This window comes from Arvicanthis niloticus, chromosome 11 (assembly GCF_011762505.2).
Source record: "Arvicanthis niloticus isolate mArvNil1 chromosome 11, mArvNil1.pat.X, whole genome shotgun sequence".
Lineage (NCBI taxonomy): Eukaryota > Metazoa > Chordata > Mammalia > Rodentia > Muridae > Arvicanthis > Arvicanthis niloticus.
This window is the reverse complement of record NC_047668.1, coordinates 69,549,803-69,567,927: the sequence shown is the minus strand read 5'-3', so window position 1 is coordinate 69,567,927 and position 18,125 is coordinate 69,549,803. Positions and strand designations below refer to the sequence as shown.

Below are 18,125 nucleotides of genomic sequence, written 5' to 3'. Positions count from 1 at the left end.
TCCTTTGTGGCCTTTCATGTCTCGGCTGTCTCACTCAGTGCTTTCAAGTTTCATCCATGTTGTAGCCTAGAGCTGCACATTCTTCATTTTATAGCTAAATAATACTCCAGTGTCAGCATCACTTTTTTAGTCATTATCAACTGACGAGTATTTGGTTTGCTTTTACATTTGATCTTTTGTAAGTATCCCTGCTATAAATATTCATGGGCATTTTTTTCAGTTCTAATTGCACATAGGAGTAAAGGAGAAGGAGAGGAGGGGAGGGAAAGAGAGGGCTAGGTGTCAGCTGCTTGAGGAATTGAGCTGTTCCCGCCAGAAGCACCTAAGGCTCCTAGTTCTCCCACTTTCTCTGCAGTACTTGCTACTGCCTGAGTGCAGTTGCCTGCTGTGTTGGCCCTGGCTGTGCTGTGTGCAGTGGCCCTGGCTGTGCTGTGTGTGCAGTGACCCCGGCTGTGCTAAGGTTTGACTTCCCTCTGACTGGTGATACAGCATCTCTCCTGATGTTCATTGGTCATTTGTCTGTAGAGAAATGTCCATTCAGACTTTTTTGCTCATTTTTAAAAGATTCATTGTTGTTTATGTGTGTCTATGTTTCTGTATGTACATGATTCTCCACACAAACCAAAAGAGGGTATCAGATTCCTGGAGTTATAGGTGATTGGGAGCTGCCTGACGGGGGTGCTGGGGACAAAACTTGGGTTCTCTGGAAGAGCATCATATGCTCGTAAACATTTAGCCATCTCTCCAGCCCTCCTTTGCCCACTTTAAAATTGGATTAATTATATTTTGTACTTGTGAAAGTTATAATGTTCTTGATTTAATCCCTTGTAAATCATACATAGCTGCAACTATTTTTTACTATTCTGAGAGAGGTTGTTTGTCACTTTTCATGATGGTGTCTTGAGGGACAAAGGTGTATGTCTGAATAAGGTTGCTGCATCAGCTTTCCCCGCTGTTGCTGTGTATTTGATATCTTCCTAAGGCCTGGTTGCCTACCATCACAGAGATCTCACCCATGCTTTCCTCTGAAAGCGGCATAGTTTTGCCTTCTAGATCTGTGATCCACTTTGAGTTTTTTTTTTAACTTGGTATGAGATACAGTACAACTACATCTTTTGTATGTGACTGCCCATATGTATGTGTAAAAGACCCATTTTCTCACTAAATCACCTCTGTTCCCTGTCAAAAGAAATCAGCTGACCATAAATTATGAGTTTCATTCTGTATTCTTGATTTGTGTGTGTGTGTGTGTGTGTGTGTGTGTGTGTGTGTGTGTGTGTGTGTAGTATGTCTATGGAGACAGGAAAAGAAGTTGGTCTCCTGGAGCTTGACTCACAGATAGTTGTGAACTGCCTGACATGGGTGCTGGGAACTGAGTTCAGGACTAGTGAGAGCAGCTAGAGCTCTGAACTGCTGACTCATCTGCCCATTTCTTCTTCTTCTATTATTGTTGTCTTCTATTCTTGTTGTTTTGAGACAAGAATTTCCTATGTGTAGCCTTGGCTGTCCTGGAACTCAAGAGATTAGGCTGCCTCTGCCTCCCAAATGCTGGGATTAAAGGCTTGGTGCACTACCCTGACCCTTTCTGGTTTCTTAATTCTATTCCATTGCTCTGTATGCCTGGCCATCTAGCAGGACCATACTGTCTAGATTACCACTGCTATATAGTAGCTTTTTAAATGGCAGTGAGTTCTCCAACTTTTTTTTCAAGACCTTGTTTGTCATTTAGATTCCCTGCATTTTCATATGAATTTTAGGTTCGTTTTATCAATCTGTTAAAAGAATGGCAAAGAAAAGCTAACTGGAATTTAGTATGGAGAGCCTTGATTCATAGGTCAGTGTGAGGAGTACTGTCCGCATAGCAATAGTATTTTCAGATCTATGAACTGAGTAGTTTCCATTTATTTAAGTCTCCAAGCTGGGGACTCCATTGCCTCCCTAGCATATCAAAGCCCTAAATATTGAGGACTGCATAAAACTGGGTATGATGGTACAAACCTGTAATCCCTGTGAGCAATAGAGAGAGATGAAAGGATAAGGGGCCATCTTCATGCACATAGTAAATCTGAAGCCATCCTGGGCTATATGAGGCTCAGTCAAAAATAAAAGTCTCTGGTGTTTTGTTTTGTTTGTTTTATTAGTGATAGTCTATAGTTTTCAGTAGCCACACCATGTGTGTCTTTCATTACTGATCTTTTGTCCTACAACCTTTCTGAGCTCATGATGAGCTCTGATGAGCATGTGGGTTTTCTGCATCCAAGATCATGTCATTTATAATAGAAGTTGTTTATTTTAAGTCTGGATTTTTTTTTTTTTTTTTTTTTTTTTTTTTTTTACCTCTTGTCTGAGTACTGGAGCTAGAATCCCTGGAACATTGTTAAAATTAGAGTGTCAGGAATATGCATTTTGTCTTGTTCCTGACCTCAAGCTAAATGATGTTATCTGTGAACTTTCATAAATACCTTTATCAAACTAAAGACATCTCCTTCTATATCCAGTTTATTGATTTTTTTTTTATTTTCAGTACTAAAAGGCTGTCAAATCCCAACAAGAGCTTTTTCTTGTATTTAAGCTGATGATGTCATTTCTTTTTTTATTTTGTATTTTGAGACAAAATCTCATTGGTTTCAAAATGTCACTGGTAGCTTAGGCTGGTCTAGAGCATTTTACATGGTCTAGGCTAGCCTCTAACTCAGTGTTCTCTTCCTCAGCTTCCAAGTGCTGAGTAAGAGCTGGCATGTCACACACTCTGAAAGTATGGTTTTTATTCATTATTCTGCTCATTCAATATGAACTATGACTTTTTATATGCTAAGTTAGTATTCCAGTGTTTATATAATTTGTTTATGGCTAGTTTATCAACAATTGATGGACATGTTTGCTGTTTTCTCTGTTTAGAGAATGTCAGAGATGGACATTCTGAACATCTGCAAAGAACTGTTTAGTTTAATGCTTTGATTTTTCTTGGATTTAAAGAAAACCTAAGCAACAAAACAAAAACAAACAAAAACAAATGCTGCCAGGCAGTAGGGGCTCACACCTTTATTCCCAGTAGTGGGGAGGCAGAAACAGGCAGATCTCTGTGAATTCAAGGCTAGCCTGGTCTACAGAGAAGGATCCAGGACAGCCAGAGCTACATAGAGAAACCCTGCTCCCCTCCAAAAGGAAAGAAGGAAGACAAAGAACAAGAAGAAGCATGTGACCATTCTGAATATCTTGTCTGGAAATTCTGTAAAACTTATGATTTAGTAAAAATTTTTTTTGTTATTCTAAAAAAAAATAATCTAAGCAGAAGACTATTAGGCCTTAGGTAAAAAGAAACAGCCAGAATGTTTATCAAAAGAGCTGACTGCTTTGCATTCCTACCAGAAGAGTGATCCAGTTGCTCCATGTTCTAGCCAACACTTGGTATCATCGTTGGCAGCTTAGTTGTTTCAGTGAGTATATGTAGTGTCTCCTGACGTGAAGTTAACATTCCCTGATTAGGTTGAGCATCTTTTCATGTGCAGTATTTGCCATCTGAAGCAAAGTATCTATTCAACATTTTACACAGTTTTGTAAATTGATGTTTGTCTTATCATTGAGCTGTAAGTTCTCTTGGTCTCTTGGCATGTGTGTGTGTGTGTGTATGAGAGAGAGAGAGAGAGAGAGAGAGAGAGAGAGAGAGAGAGAGAGAGAACGAACATATATGTGCCCTCAGGCATGTGAAGAGGACAAGCTGTGGGAATCTAACTCAGCTTGGCAGCAAGTGCCTTTACCCACCTAGTCATCTGGTAGGCCTGAGGTTTTGTTTCTTATTGTGTGTATGAGTTTAAAGCTTTTTAAATCTTTTTTTTTATATGAGTACCCTGGCACACCAGAAGAGGCCATCAGATCCCATTACAGATGGTTGTGAGCCACCATGTGGTTGCTGGGAATTGAATTCAGGACCTCTGGAAGAGCAGTCAGTGCTCTTAACCATTGAGCTGTCTTTCCAGCCCATGTGTGAGTTTATAGAGATAAACATTTGGGGAATAGTTTTTCCTGTCATTGACTTAGGTTTTCATTTCCTTATCAGTGTCTTTGAAGAACAGTCTTTCTTTCTCTCTCTCTCTCTCTCTCTTTTTTTTTTTTTTTTTAAGATTTATTTATTGTGTATATAGCATTCTGCTTGCATGTATGCCTACAGGCCAGATCTCATTATAGATGGTTATGAGGCACCATGTGGTTGCTGGGAGTGGGACTCAGGACCTCTGGAAGAGCAGTCAGTGCTCTTAACCTCTAAGCCCTCTCTCCAGCCCCTCATTCTTAATTTTAATGAAGTCCAATTGATTGTTTTCTTTTGTCTTTCTTTTTCTCACTCACTTTCTCCCTCCCTCTCTTCCCTTATTTGTGTGGAATGACTTGGGCTTTTTTTATTCCATTATGGTTTGATTTAATCAGGGTCTCCTCGTATAGCCTAGGCTGGCTTAGAACTCATAGTGTAGTCCAGGCTGGCTTTGAACCATCATCTTGTGTTCTCCACAATGCTGGGATAATAGGTCTGCACTATTACCTGTGGATATTTCATGCTTTGTGTGTGTGTGTGTGTGTGTGTGTGTGTGTGTGTGTGTGCCCTAGTTAAGTCATTGGTATCACAAGGTCACAAAGATAATCTTTCATACTTTCTTCTAAAGCTTAGTGGGATTTCATTTGATGGATTCAGTGGTTGGTTGGTTGGTTTATGATCAGTCCAGGGCCTTGGACCTGCTAGGCAAGAACTCACACACAGTTACTGAGCTGCATCCTGAGCTCTAAAGCTTTATAGTTCTAGATTTTACATCATGTTGCATGACCTATATCTATGTAACTCCCATGTGAGGTACATGTCTCATATGATGATCAGTTTTTCTAGCACCATTATTTCTTTGTACCTTTGTACACCTTTTTTTTTTTTTTTTTTTTTTTTTTTTTTTTTTTTTTTTTTTTTTTTGTACCTTGCCCACTTCCTCCCCTTTCAGGGGTTCTTGTTACATGTGTTAGGTCACCTGAAGGTTTCCTACAGGCACCCCATGTTTTAGGCTTTTTCTTTGCTCTTTAATTTGTGTTCCATTTTTCACAGCTTCTATCTCTATGTCTTCAGATTAACTATTAACTAGTCTTTTCTGTTGTGCTGTCTCATCTGCTGTGGGTTCTGTTCAGTATGTCCTGTTTGCAGACATTGTAATGTTTACCTCTAGAAGTTTGATTTGGATCTTTTACAGCGTCTGCATTTCTCTTCAGGCTCAGTTTTCTTCTCCTCTTTACCATGAGATGAGTAGCATATTTAATACCATCCGTTTACATGACCGTGCTTCTCATTGCACACTATCCCTGCATTTGTTTCTTTGTTATGAATTTTCCCTGTCATCTCGGGTCATACTGCCCTGCTTCTTTACCTGCTAGTTCCTGTGGAATACAGAAGGTGTTGGCCCTGTGCTGCTCATCTGTTCCAGCACAGTTTGTTGCTTAGGTCACTTTCATCTTCTGAGAAGTGGTTTTAGCCTTGTCCTGAAAAGTTCAGTCTGAAGAGGAACCTTTAGTTTAAAGCAGATGGCTCCCTGTTACATGTGTGATGTCCCCGTACTACAAAGTCCACACTTTGGGTAGGAAAGCAACACTAAGATGAGGCTTGGGAAGCATAAGGAATTGTTGAGCCCACCGTGGCTGTCTTGTCCTCACTCTCCTTGCCCTCTGAAGGGAACATCTCTTTCTACATACAAAAGTGTGCAGCCAGATCCCACAACCCCTTGACCTGCAACTGTGCTGATAACTAGGGCCTTTTACTCTGTGAGCACTTCCTCTCCAGAAATACAGCCCACTGTCTGACTGAAGCCTGGCCCTCCCAACCCTAAGCTCATCATTCAGTCTCTGTGCTAGGGCTTTGGTTTGTCCAAGGGGACATGCCCTGCCCATATCTAGTATATAAAAACAAGAATTTCATGCCTTTTCCAGTTGTTGGTCGCTTACAGTTGACGGTGATTCTTGCAGAGAACCATGCAGACGCAAAATCCCATGCTTCAGCTTGCATCAGCACCTCTTAGTTCTTTACCTGTATAATGAAGGCAATATTCTCAGATCAGGGGGAGTCATAAGAGATGGTGAAAACCCAATAAAAAACCTAAAGGGAAGAAAGCTAACGCTGTGAAACATAGCTGTCTGGAAGTTAACTGACAGCAAAGAAGGGAGCTTACCACATGGAGACAGAGCTTCTGGGTTCATGTTTGGGTGCCTTAAACCATTTTCTGTTGCTAGAAACATCATAGGCTAACTTAATAAAGAATGTATTTCTTTCACTCACCATTCTAGAAGTGAAAGAAGGTGATGTCAGCATCTGCTTGCCATTGGCAAGGGCCTCCTGCAGTGTCATCCATGGCAGAGGGCAACAGTGTTCAGAGCGTCCTGGCTCAGGTGTCTCTCCTCTTTTTATAAAGCCACTGTTCTGGATCTGGACCTCAGTCTTGAAGCTTTCTCTCATGTCTGCCATCACCCAGTGTGTAAATTCCACCCTTTAACTGCTTTATCTGGAGTTTTGGTGAGCACATACAAACAGAAACCCTGGATGCACTTCCTCCTTGGCTCACCTCCTGTTGTTGCTTACCTGAAAGAAGTTCCTTAACTCCTCCCTCCCTGCTTCTGGAGCCCAACCAGATTCTGTTGGGTTCACCAGCTGGAAGCCCCTCCCTGCAGCCCTCCTCATCCTGCAGTTTGTCTGCGGTCTAGTAATGCCAGAGACCTCTTTGATCTTAGATTCTTTTTCTTTTTTCTTTTTGTAATTTATTTATTTATGTATATGAGTACAATATAGGTGTCTTCAGACATACCAGAAGAGGGTATCAGATATCATTACAGATGGGTGTGAGCCACCATGTGGTTGCTGGGTATTGAACTCAGGACCTCTGGAAAAGCAGTCAGTGCTCTTAACCACTGAACAGTCTCTCCAGCCCCCAGATTCTGTTTCTTAAAGTATATACTTTAGAGCTCAGGCACAGTCTCCAGACTGTCTTGTAACACTGACAAGGGACTGAGATTGGTTAGTCCCAGTCCCTCTCAATGGTGGTAAGGCAACAGAATAGGCCAAGGTACTGAAAGGAGTGTATCCAAACAGGTGTAGTCCTCAGAGTGCTTTCATGGTTTCTCCTGTTGCTTGGAGACATCAGAGAAGCCTAGAGTTCTGTGTGGGACACAGGTTAAATCAAAGGGGGCAGTTGCTAGGGTTTCTGTCAGCGCCAGAGAAGCCTAGAGTTCTGTGGGGGACACAGGTTAAATCAAGGGGGCAGGTGCTAGGGTTTCTGTCAGTGCAGATCCCTTCTAAGTCTTGCACTGCAGGGCAGTTCTTTGAAGAAGCAGAAGCAGTCTATGTTGGGAAGTAACTGCAAGTTTGTGTCTTTAGTTCGTCCTGTGTTTATCTACAGTGTTTCCTGATTGGTTCCCTATGTTGGGCAAAGGCTGTGTGGGATGGAACTGAAGGGAAGTAGTTAAAAATGCTGTTCCCTCCTCATACACTCATACTTCTGGAATCTTCTGATTCACAAGTTCATAGTTTATGGCTTAAGAAGGTATTCTTCAAATAGTATACTTAAAAGACATCCTCAGTCCATCCCCCAAAGCACATAAGGATTCTTTGCTTAAACACACCTGCCTTTGAGCTGGCCCTGGTACACAGGCCTGTGATGCTAGCATTTGAAATGCAGGCAAAAGCATCTGAAGTTCAAAGTTATCCTCAGCTACATAGTGAGTTCCATGCCAGCCTAAAACATGATGTTTGGCGGGATAAGGGAGAGATCCATGATTCTGAGAACATTCTGACAACCAGAGTATCCTAGTTAGAGTAGCTATTGCTGTGATGGAACACCATAAGCAAAAGCAAGTTGGGGAGGAAAGGATTTATGTGGCTCACACTTCCACATCATAGTCCATCATTGAAGGAAGTCAGGACAGGAACTCACACAGGGCAGGGACCTGGAGGCAGAAGCTGAAGCAGAGGCCATGGAGGGATACTGCTTACTGGCTTGCTCAGCCTCCTTTCTTACAGAACCCAGGACCACAAGCCCAGGGATGGCACCACCCACAATAGGTTGGACCCTCCCATATATCAATCATTAATTAAGATAATGCCCTACAGGCTTGCCTACAGTCAGATTTTATGGAGGTTTTTCTTAATTGAGATTCACTTCTCTCAGATGACGTTAGCTGTGTCAAGTTGACATGAAACTGTCTAGCACAGAGGGGAAAGGGGATATTATTAGAGGCTAGTAAGTGATGGGGTGTCAGAGAACTAGAAACAAGCCTGACAAGAAAGAGCAAGCTAAGACCAGCTTAGGGAAGACCTCTCTCTAGATCTTCTTCTCCGTGTTTGTAACTGGAAGGGCCTCTGGGGTCAGGATTACAGCTTACTTGGAGAGGCTGAGGATTAAACAGAAGAATGGAATTTCCCTTTGATAAGGAGAAGCCAAAAATTAATAAGTCAGTTGATTTTGTTGTTGTAATTCCTATAGTTTCCTTTTCTGTACAAGTAATTTTTAACTGAGAAATTACGTAACAATACATTAACATTCACAGTACAAATTATCAGCTGATTATTTTTAGACCTAGTTTATCGGCCATTTCAGATAAGTACTTTACTTGGCTCCATTGTAGAACTCACTGACCTAAGAGAAGGTGGAACCCCACTGCACATTGAGACTTTCTTAGCCCCTCCTTTAAGAAATTCTGGAAGAAAGTTAGGACTACTGTATCTGCAAACTTGGCAGGAGGAGGTCCTGTGTATCCCAGGATGCCGTGTAGCCAGGTGGCCTTGAGTATTTGATTCTCCTACCTCCACCTCTCCAGTGATGAGATCACAGGAGTACATACATGACTTCACCTAGAGTATGTGGACTGGAGATCCAACTCAGTAACTTATACATGGCAGGCAAACACCCTGACAACAGAGCCATATCCACAGCCAATCTGCCAACTTGTATTGACCTAGCAGCATGAGAGAATTCAGAACTTTGCAAACTATGGAAGACAGATTGAATTTGAGCTGAGAAGCCAGCACATATAGGAGTAAGTGGAATAGGAACCTCTGAAGTTCAGCCTCCCTAGTGTTACAAGTATGCATTACCACATTCAGCTTTATACTGGCTTTAAACCTGTCTCAAGGGCATTTGAACAAACATTTTTTAGTAGCTCAAACCTTTGATGGTCTACAATCAAAGATGAGCTCTTTCTCCCAAGCTTGCTTAAGATGCTGCTGCTAAGTCATCTTTCAGCAACTTGGTTGGTGTCAGTGCCCCTGACCTGGCCCATTAAAAATGGCAGATTTGAGACTCTAAGCTGACTTTAGGCACCATTGTTCTGGGAGAGAGGTAATACTGAAATCCCCAGCCTTGGAACTAAGACCTACTCAGATGGTGCACCTGAGCTCACAAGAGGACACAGGATAAATGGCTGCCGCATCATGACACAAACATGACTCATGGGGTAAGGACTCATTCCACCCTGAGAAATGTATGTTCAAGAGAGTTGACCTTTGCAGAGGGACCACCTATAGGAAGTTTATCTCAGCTTCCCCTGGGCTGCCATTCCCAGTGTAGGTCCTGGAGATGCTTCACCAAGCTTTGATGCAGTGAAACTGTAGCAAGATGATGCCATGGCACACTTCTTAAAAACCAAGTTGTTTCCATTTCCCTTAGGTCTGGTGTTATAGCCTGCTGCTAATCTGCTTGCCTGGCATGGATAAGACCCCAGGTCTAAGCCCCAGAACTAGAAAACTGTTTGCTGTGATTCCATATCCTCTTCTCTGAGATGGGATGGAAGTAGTTGTGCTTTGGTTGTCTTTGTTGACAAGGTCTTACTCTGCAGCTCAGACTGGCCTAGAATTCTACATAGACCAGGATAAACTTGAACTTGCTGTAATCCTCCTGCCTTAGCTTCCCAAGTACTGGGATTATACACATAAACCACCATGACCAGATAATAGTAGAATTTTATTCTTTTGGTTTGGTTTGATTTGATTTAGTTCAATTTGGTTTTTGAGACAGGGTATAACCCAAGATGGCTTTGAATTTCTGACTCTTTTGCCTCCTCCCAAGCACTGGGGCTCCAATACTGTACCACAACACCTGGCTAATTATGGCTTTTTAACACTCTTACCTTGCAAAGTAAATATTTGGCAATGGGGCTGAAAGATGGCTTGATAGTTAACAGCACATGCTGCTCTTCCAGAGGACCTGAGTTTGCTTCCTAGCACTCACATCCGGCAGTTCACTGTCTGTAACTCCAGCTCTGTGGAATCTGGTAACTACTTCTAGCCTCCTGAGACACAGACGTGCATATACACATACACAACATGACACAGACGTGCATATATACATAATTTAAAAATACCTTTCTTAAATTGGTAAAACTGTCTTCTCCATTACTTATGACTTTATATTTTTAAGATTCAATCTCACTGTGTAGCCCAGGCTAGCCTTGAACTCCCAGTGATCCCTCTGCCTCTGCCTTCAAAGAGCTAGGATTATAGTCATGAGCCACCAGACCCAATAATATTTTTCTGGGTATTATTTCTCCAGTGAGGCAAGACATAACACAGCAGGAGGTAGTTCCTTCCATGTGAATTCTGCCATTAAGCCATTATCTTAAAGACTAGAAATACAGTTTGCTTAGAAGAACAAACAAAAAAACATATCTGAAGATGAACTCATACTGACTCAATTACACATTCTGTCTGTATGTGTAATTTTTTTTTTTTTTTTTTTTTTTTTTTTTTTTTTTTTTTTTTGGTTTTTCGAGACAGGGTTTCTCTGTGTCACCCAGGCTGTCCTGGAACTCACTCTGTAGACCAGGCTGACCTCGAACTCAGAAATCCACCTGCCTCTGCCTCCCAAGTGCTGGGATTAAAGGCGTGCGCCGCCACCGCCCAGCTCAATTATACATTCTTGAATGACTGAGCTGACCATACTAGTGGGAGCATGTGAAGAATTCCCAACAGGGAAGACTGGAAAAGTCCCATGCAAAATGGAATTGCCAAAGCCATCTGATCCGCATGCAAATACAATGGGGCCAATCAAACAAGGACTTGGTCCTTTCAATGAGACCATGGCTTCCCAATCAAGATTGAGATGACAAACAGAAAAGTTAGTCTAAAATTACTTCCCACTAGAGAAAGCTGTTAAGCTTCAGCCCAGGAAGCTACTGTCAGGTTTTTATGCCCTGCTAACAAAAGGGACCCATAAAAACAAAAATGTAAGTACCATATGCTGAAATAGACTTTGAATTGCATTTGCTATCCCAAGACACATTTTGTTAGAGAGATTCTGTTGAGAAGCACTCACGTGAGTGCTGTAGTGGGTGTGGAGGCACCAACAGTAGCTGTCAGTCCCAGATGAACCCCAGAGTGACCTGGGCCACTTTTCCTAAAGCTCCCGGACGAGTTTCACACACTCTCTGAGCTGAGAACCACTGTAGGAAAGGAATTGTTTGTTATCTCTGCAGTTGCTCATTTTAAAAAATTGCACACTCCTCCCTCCAGCCTCCAGTTCCTCTTAGAGGCCCCCTCATTCACTGGGTTCTGGAGCACAGTGGGGAGAGTGGTTCCTACAGTTTCCACCCATGGGACCTCCAAGAAGTAGAGGCTGGTCTTTTAATTCTCTGCTACATCTAAGACTTAAAAGAGACCAAGAACAGAACTCTATGTGGTGAGCCAGCGTCTACTGTGTGGAAGGCCCCTCTGCCTACCTGTCTGCCCTGTCTGCCCTGTCTGCCCTGTCTGCCCTGTCTGCCCTGCCTGCCTGCCTGCCCTGCCTGCCTGCCTGCCTGCCTGCCTGCCTGCCTGCCTGCCCCTCTGCCTGCCTGCCCTGTCTGCCTGCCTGCCTGCCTGCCCTGTCTGCCTGTCTGTCTGCCCCTCTGCCTGTCTGCCTGTCTGCCCTGCCTGCCTGTCTGCCCCTCTGCCTGCCTGCTTGTCTGCCCTGCCTGCCTGCCTGTCTGCCCTGCCTGTCTGCCTGTCTGCCTGCCCTGCCTGCCTGCCTGCCTGCCTGCCTGCCTGCCTGCCTGCCTGCCCTGCCTGCCTGCCTGCCCTGCCTGCCCTGCCTGTCTGCCTGCCCTGCCTGTCCTGCCTGCCCTGCCTGCCCTGCCTGCCCTGCCTGCCCTGCCTGCCCTGCCTGCCCTGCCTGCCCTGCCTGCCCTGCCTGCCCTGCCTGCCCTGCCTGCCCTGCCTGCCCTGCCTGCCCTGCCTGCCCTGCCTGCCTGCAGCATTTGATCACTTTTATTCATTCTTCTGAAGTCTTGGCAACACCCTCCTTTAGTGTCTTCCCTAAGGAGAAAATACACCATGGTCAATGGCCTTCCTTTGCCCTACTGGCAAGTACTAAACCAGCATCAGCTACACTTCACTTAGAGCTGCAGTCCCTGCCTGCCCAATCATAAACCCAGAAAACCCTGGGAGAGTGCTCCAGACTCTTCTCTATGACTGTGCCAGGACACAGAGCAGATTCTCCTATCAGCTTCTTAACAAACCAGGAATGTAGCAGCAGAATGCACACCTCCTAGGACCATATGCGTGTGCTTGAGGGCTGTGGTTTCCAAAATGCCTGTATCAGCAACTGCTGCAGCAGCACCTGTAAGGGCTAGAGGGGTGACTTCCTCAGTGAGAACTGTGTCTGTAGTTTTGCCAGGCATGATGGCTCACACCTGTGATTCTAGCATTTGGGAGGCTGAAGCAGAATTATCACAAATGTATAGCCAGCTGGGCATACATACCAAGATCTAGGCCATCCATGTCCTTTTAGGGATAATCCAAAAAGTGGTGCTTGGGCTAAGTCTAGGTTTGTAAATGGCTTGATGCACGCTTGATGCCTAGCATGCAGCAAGCCCCACTTCAGCCTCTAACGCTGTATAATCTGGGTATGATGCTTCCAACCTGTAACCCCAGCATCAGAAGGACTAGGGTCATCTTCAGCTCTGTGGCACATTCAAGGCCAGTATGGGTTACTTGAGACCTTGTCACAGAAATTAGTTAATTAATTCATTAGTTAACTAAAACAAAGTAAAGACTGATCCCTCCAGGGGAGCCACACTGTGCTTCAGGAATTCTGCCTGGGCCACAGAGATGAAAAAGGTGCTTGCTTCACAAACCTGAATCTGCCCTGGAACCTGTGTAAATGTGATCATTGAAAATCAGTTTCACACAGTTGTCCTCTGGCTCCACTGGGCTCCTGTGCATTTCTACCCATACATGGTAATAAGTGAAATGAAATTTGAGGAAAGTTTAGTTCTGGTATATCTCTTTCTGTCACAGTTATTACACAACATATTAATTTTTTCTAAGCAGCAATCTAGATAGAGAAAGGATGACATGAACACACTTTGGTGCTTTTCCACCCATGGTGCAGACCTAAAGCAGAACCCTCGGATATCCTGGATGCTCCTTCTGTCTGCTCTCTCCTCGCTCTCCTAGTAGAACAGCTGCCTTTTAAAGAATTCTTTTATATTGGTGTGTGTGTGTGTATGTGTGTGTGTGTGTGTGTGTGTGTGTGTTGCCTGTAGAAGCCAAAAAAGGGTATCAGATCCACATCCAGGGCATCTGATGTGGGTGCTGGGAACTGAACTTGGGATATCTGCAAAAACAGCAAATGCTCTTAACCACTGAGTCATCTCTACAGACCCCTGAAAGACATTTTTAACTTTTCTCAGTAATAACTGTTGCACTCTTTTTTGGTCTTTCTTCCAGCTGTTATGTTTTCTTTACCCATCTTAGTCAGATTACTATTGCTGTGATAAAACACCATCACCAAAAGCAAGTTGGGGAGGAAAGGGTTTATTTTATTCAACTTACACTTCCATATCACTATTCATCGCTAAAAGAAGTCAGGACAGGGATTCAAACAGGGCAGGAACCTGGATGCAGGAGCTGATGCAGTATTGGCTTGCTCCTGGTGTCTTGCTCAACTTTCCTTCTTATAGAACCCAGGACCACCAGCCCAGGAATGGCACCACCCACAATGGGCTGGGCCCTCCCCCATCGATAACTAATTAGGAAAATGCCTTACAGCTGGATCTTCTACAGCTTGAGGAAGGTATTTTCTCAATTGTGGTCCCTCCTTCCCAGTGACTCTAGCTTGTGTAAAGTTAATATAAGCCTAACCAGCCCATTACCTAGTATTTCATTGGAAACTTGGGGCAAATAATTTAACCTCTCTCTTGACTTATCTGTAAAAAAAATAATAATAATATGGTGCTACTTTATTCATGAGTTGTTAAATGGGTAAAGGAACACCCAACAGTGTCCATTTTAAAAGTAATTTTAACTCATAATATTAAATAATATGTATACAGTAATTTATAATGATAAAACAGTACAAGATACATAATATGCACTGTGGACCCTATGATTGATTCACTAGCAATTTTAGTGCAGTAGACTTTTGAAACTTTTTATAGTTGCCTTTTGAATATTGTGTACATGGCTTTTAGTTGCCTTTAGTCTTAAGACTTTTCTATAATAAATAGTTCTCCTTATCAAGTCTGAATCTTCATGTGTCCCCGAGTACTCAGTTCATCAACTTCATTGGCATGGAAGGCCAGGTGCCTGTATACAAGGGACCTCTCAAACATGTTCCCCCGAAAGACCCCAGAGAAAACAAGCTGCTTCTGCATGTCTCACTCTGGAGTCCAGGAGACTCTACCTGGAACATCCCCTACAGATAATAGACTACTCAAAAATGGTCCAAGCACTTCTTGGGTTTTAATTACATTCAGGTTTATTGGTTTAGTATGGTTTTATGAAATAGGATTTTTCTGTGTAGCCTAGGCTGACCTGAACCTTGATGTCCACCTGCCTCAGCTTCCAGTCTGTTAGGATCATAGGCAAGCACTACCAGCTTGGCTCTTAAGACATTTTTTTAAGATTATTTCATGCATATGAATATTTCTCTTGCATGTATGTATGTGTACCACATAAGTGCCTGGTGCCCTTGAAGATCAGAAGAAGGCATTGGGTTCCCTGGAACTGAAGTAGCAAATAGTTGTGAGCCACAGTGGATATAGGTGCTAGGAACCAAACCTGGGTCCTCTGTGTTAGCAGCATGTGCTCTTGCCCTCTAAGCCAGCTCACTAATGCCTTTTAAGAAGCAGATCTCTGAGTCATATTTCTGACTTCTATTCAGGGAAATGTTGTCCTTATAGTGCAGTGGGTGAATAGGGTAGGATTATCCCAGACCGTTTACTAAAGGACATAGCTACCTTACTTCACATGTACCCAAAGCCAGTTCATGTTTGACCAGCCCTTCTATTCTTCATTCCTGGATGTACTGAGAGTACACTTGAATAGCCTTTTTTTTTTTTTAAATCTTCACAACTAAAAAGCAGAACATAAAACTTAACAGGTAGATAATATTTAATAGGAATTAAGCCAACAAAGAGAACAAGCTGACTTAAGTCCCGGATAAAAGGCAGCTCCCCTCTCAGTAGTCATAGAAGGAGGCTGTGGCTTCTACTAACTCTGTGCATCAGGATCCAACAGCAAGGCCAGCAGCCTGGTGTCCAGAGCAAGAAAGGTTAATGGCCCTACTGGTTGATAATGCAGGATATAAGACCATTCTGTTTTCCAAGTTAAGAGAGGGTGAGATCTGCCCAGAGCAATACAGCTGAACAGGAAGGGGAAGCCCCTTGTGATAGAAAGGAAGTTGAGATTTTCATCTGAAGAAAAAAGAGAGTCAAGTGATGGTGTTCAGATGCCTACAGGGTTACCATGGAGAGGGCAGAATTAGGCAAGTGAGTGGAGTCCTAGAAAAACCTATGTGACAATTAGTTGTACTAACAGTGAAGTGTGCTGTCTCATGAGCTTCGAGTCATTACAGGATCCAACCCAGAGCCTCTAGTGCATTACAGGGATCCAAGTCGTGCAGGAAGTCTGGACGTTTCCCCTGGGTACTTCTGGGGCTTTCCAGTTAAGGTCACTGTGTTTGGATTTGTTGGGTGTCCAGAAGAGGTACAGGAGCCCATTTTCTGAGGTGGTTCCCATTCTCCTATATCCTTTTCTGGGGGAGAAAAATGAAATTACTACTTCTTTCTTTCTGCTTTTTTACTTCTAGCGTTGGAGAGTCTTGGCTTCTGGGAAGATGTGAGAAGAATTATCTTGGGATCAGAGCTGATTACGGGGTTCCCCTGGACCTTCAAAGTGCCAGGCCTGCCCCAGTACCTGCAGAGCCTTACCAAACTAGCCATTCCTGAAGTATGGGCATCGCTGGCTGAAGCTGAAGGGCAGGCGGCTGCTGCTCCTCTTTCCTTCTCTGGGCTTCTGAAGTCTTCCTTTCCTGAAGTGCGCTTGCTAGCCCTGGATACCCTGCTGGAAAGGGCAACATCCTCTGAACAGGGACAGAAGGGGCCACCTTCCTTGCTATACAGTATGGGAGAGGAGTTCCTGCTGCTGGCAATGAAGGAGAACCACCCAGGATGCTTTGGCAGGGTAGGCTCTCTGCTGGGCCGACATTCCTCTGTCCCATAATTTTGGATACCACCAGGAAGATACAAATGAGATCAAATTAGGCCTGTACTGTCTTGGACAACAGACAGTAGCTTAGCATCCCAAAGATCAAGGCTCTATATGTCGCTTGGCTTTCTATATAGAAAGAACCCTAAGATGCCAGTGGTACTTATAAAGATTTATTGGTAATAGGTCAAGTCACTCTCTGTCTTTAGGAAAGATCATTGAAAATTAGCTGTGTTGGGTGGAGAGATGGCACTGTGGGTAGTGCTTGCCACACAATCCTGAGGACCAGTTTAGATCTCTAGCACCCATGTAAATGCCAGCTGGGTATGGCAGCCCACCTGTTATGCCAGCACTCAGGGGTTAAAGATGGGGTTCCTGGGGAAAGCTGGCTAGAGAGACTAGCCAAACAGTGAGCTCCAAGGGCAATGAGAGACCACAGAGAATGATGAAGGGAAACAACTGATGTCACCTCTGGCCTCCATTAGCGACACATAGATCAGGGCTCTTATGTTTGTTTGTTTGGTTGGTTGGTTGGTTGGTTTTTTTAAGGAATTATTTATGTTATGTATGTGAGTACACTGTTGCTGTCTTCAGACACACCACAAGAGGGCATCAGATCCCATTACAGATGGTTGTGAGCCACTATGTGGTTGCTGGGAATTGAACTCAGGACCTCTGGAAGAGCAGTCAGTGCTCTTAACCACTGCGCCATCTCTCCAGCCCTCAGGGCTCCTTTTTGCTTGCACATCTCTTTACAGTCAGATGGCTACCTGAAAAGTCTAGTCAAAATGAATGTAAAATCTCAGATATTAAGAAAGCTGGAGCATAACCGAGCTACAAGTTCAAAGGTTCAAAGGTAACCTGAGTACTTAGTGAGAACTTGTTTCAAAATTTAGTATTAAAGGGGGGTGAGGGGACTTTGCTTGCTCTAGCATGTATGAGACCATATAGGCATTTAGCTTTGATATTAGGTCACCAAGAACCCTCAAGCTTGTCATTGTTGTGCCCTGCCTCAGTTTCTCAAAGATGTTAAAAAGGAAAGAAGAAGTCAGTGAAATTTAGGGACCTTCTGAAAGTAGATTCTCCCTTCCTTGTTAAAAACAGTCTTGATTTAGGAGCACAAGACTTTTCCCCATGTGTTTCTTTATCTTGTCTTCTTGGTTTTGACTCATAGGTCCTGAAGATTCTCTATCACTTGAACCCCAGTGAATGGCTTCCCCAGACAGAGTGCTATGTTCACCTCTCCCCAAAGGAGTTCCTGATCTGGACTATGGATATTGCTTCCAATGACAGGTTTGCCCCAGGTCTTTTGTACAACCTCGCTAGACTTCAGTCCTCATGCAGGGAGCTCCCTGTGCCCTCTGAGAGCTCGGATACTAAGGTTCTTTCTAAGTCTCAGCCTAGGAGCTGTGCTCTAAACCACTAACAGAAGTATCAGGCTTTCATACTAGTGCTCAAAGTACAAGCAGTGTACAAGCAGGGAGAGAATTCACACTTACAGAGGTCATGGACTGTCCACATAAACATTTAAGTGACGGCTGAGGGCTCATCCAGCATCAGCAAAACCCCAGCTTACTCCCAGCCTCACAGAAAAGCAGAGTGGTAGCACATACCTATAATTCTAGTACAAAAGAGGTGGAGATGGAGGATC

General features: G+C 43.7%; 1 protein-coding gene across 4 annotated transcripts in view; it reads left to right on the top strand.

Moving 5' to 3' along the window:
- Thada (THADA armadillo repeat containing) overlaps nucleotides 1–18,125 on the top strand; it is a 294,393-nt gene that overhangs the window by 237,912 nt on the left and 38,356 nt on the right. For all 4 annotated transcript variants that reach the window (XM_076942388.1, XM_076942389.1, XM_034514071.2 and 1 more), the window contains 2 exons: nucleotides 16,077–16,450; nucleotides 17,649–17,767. In XM_076942388.1, the coding sequence (XP_076798503.1) occupies nucleotides 16,077–16,450; nucleotides 17,649–17,767 (493 nt within the window). The remainder of the gene's footprint in view (nucleotides 1–16,076; nucleotides 16,451–17,648; nucleotides 17,768–18,125) is intronic.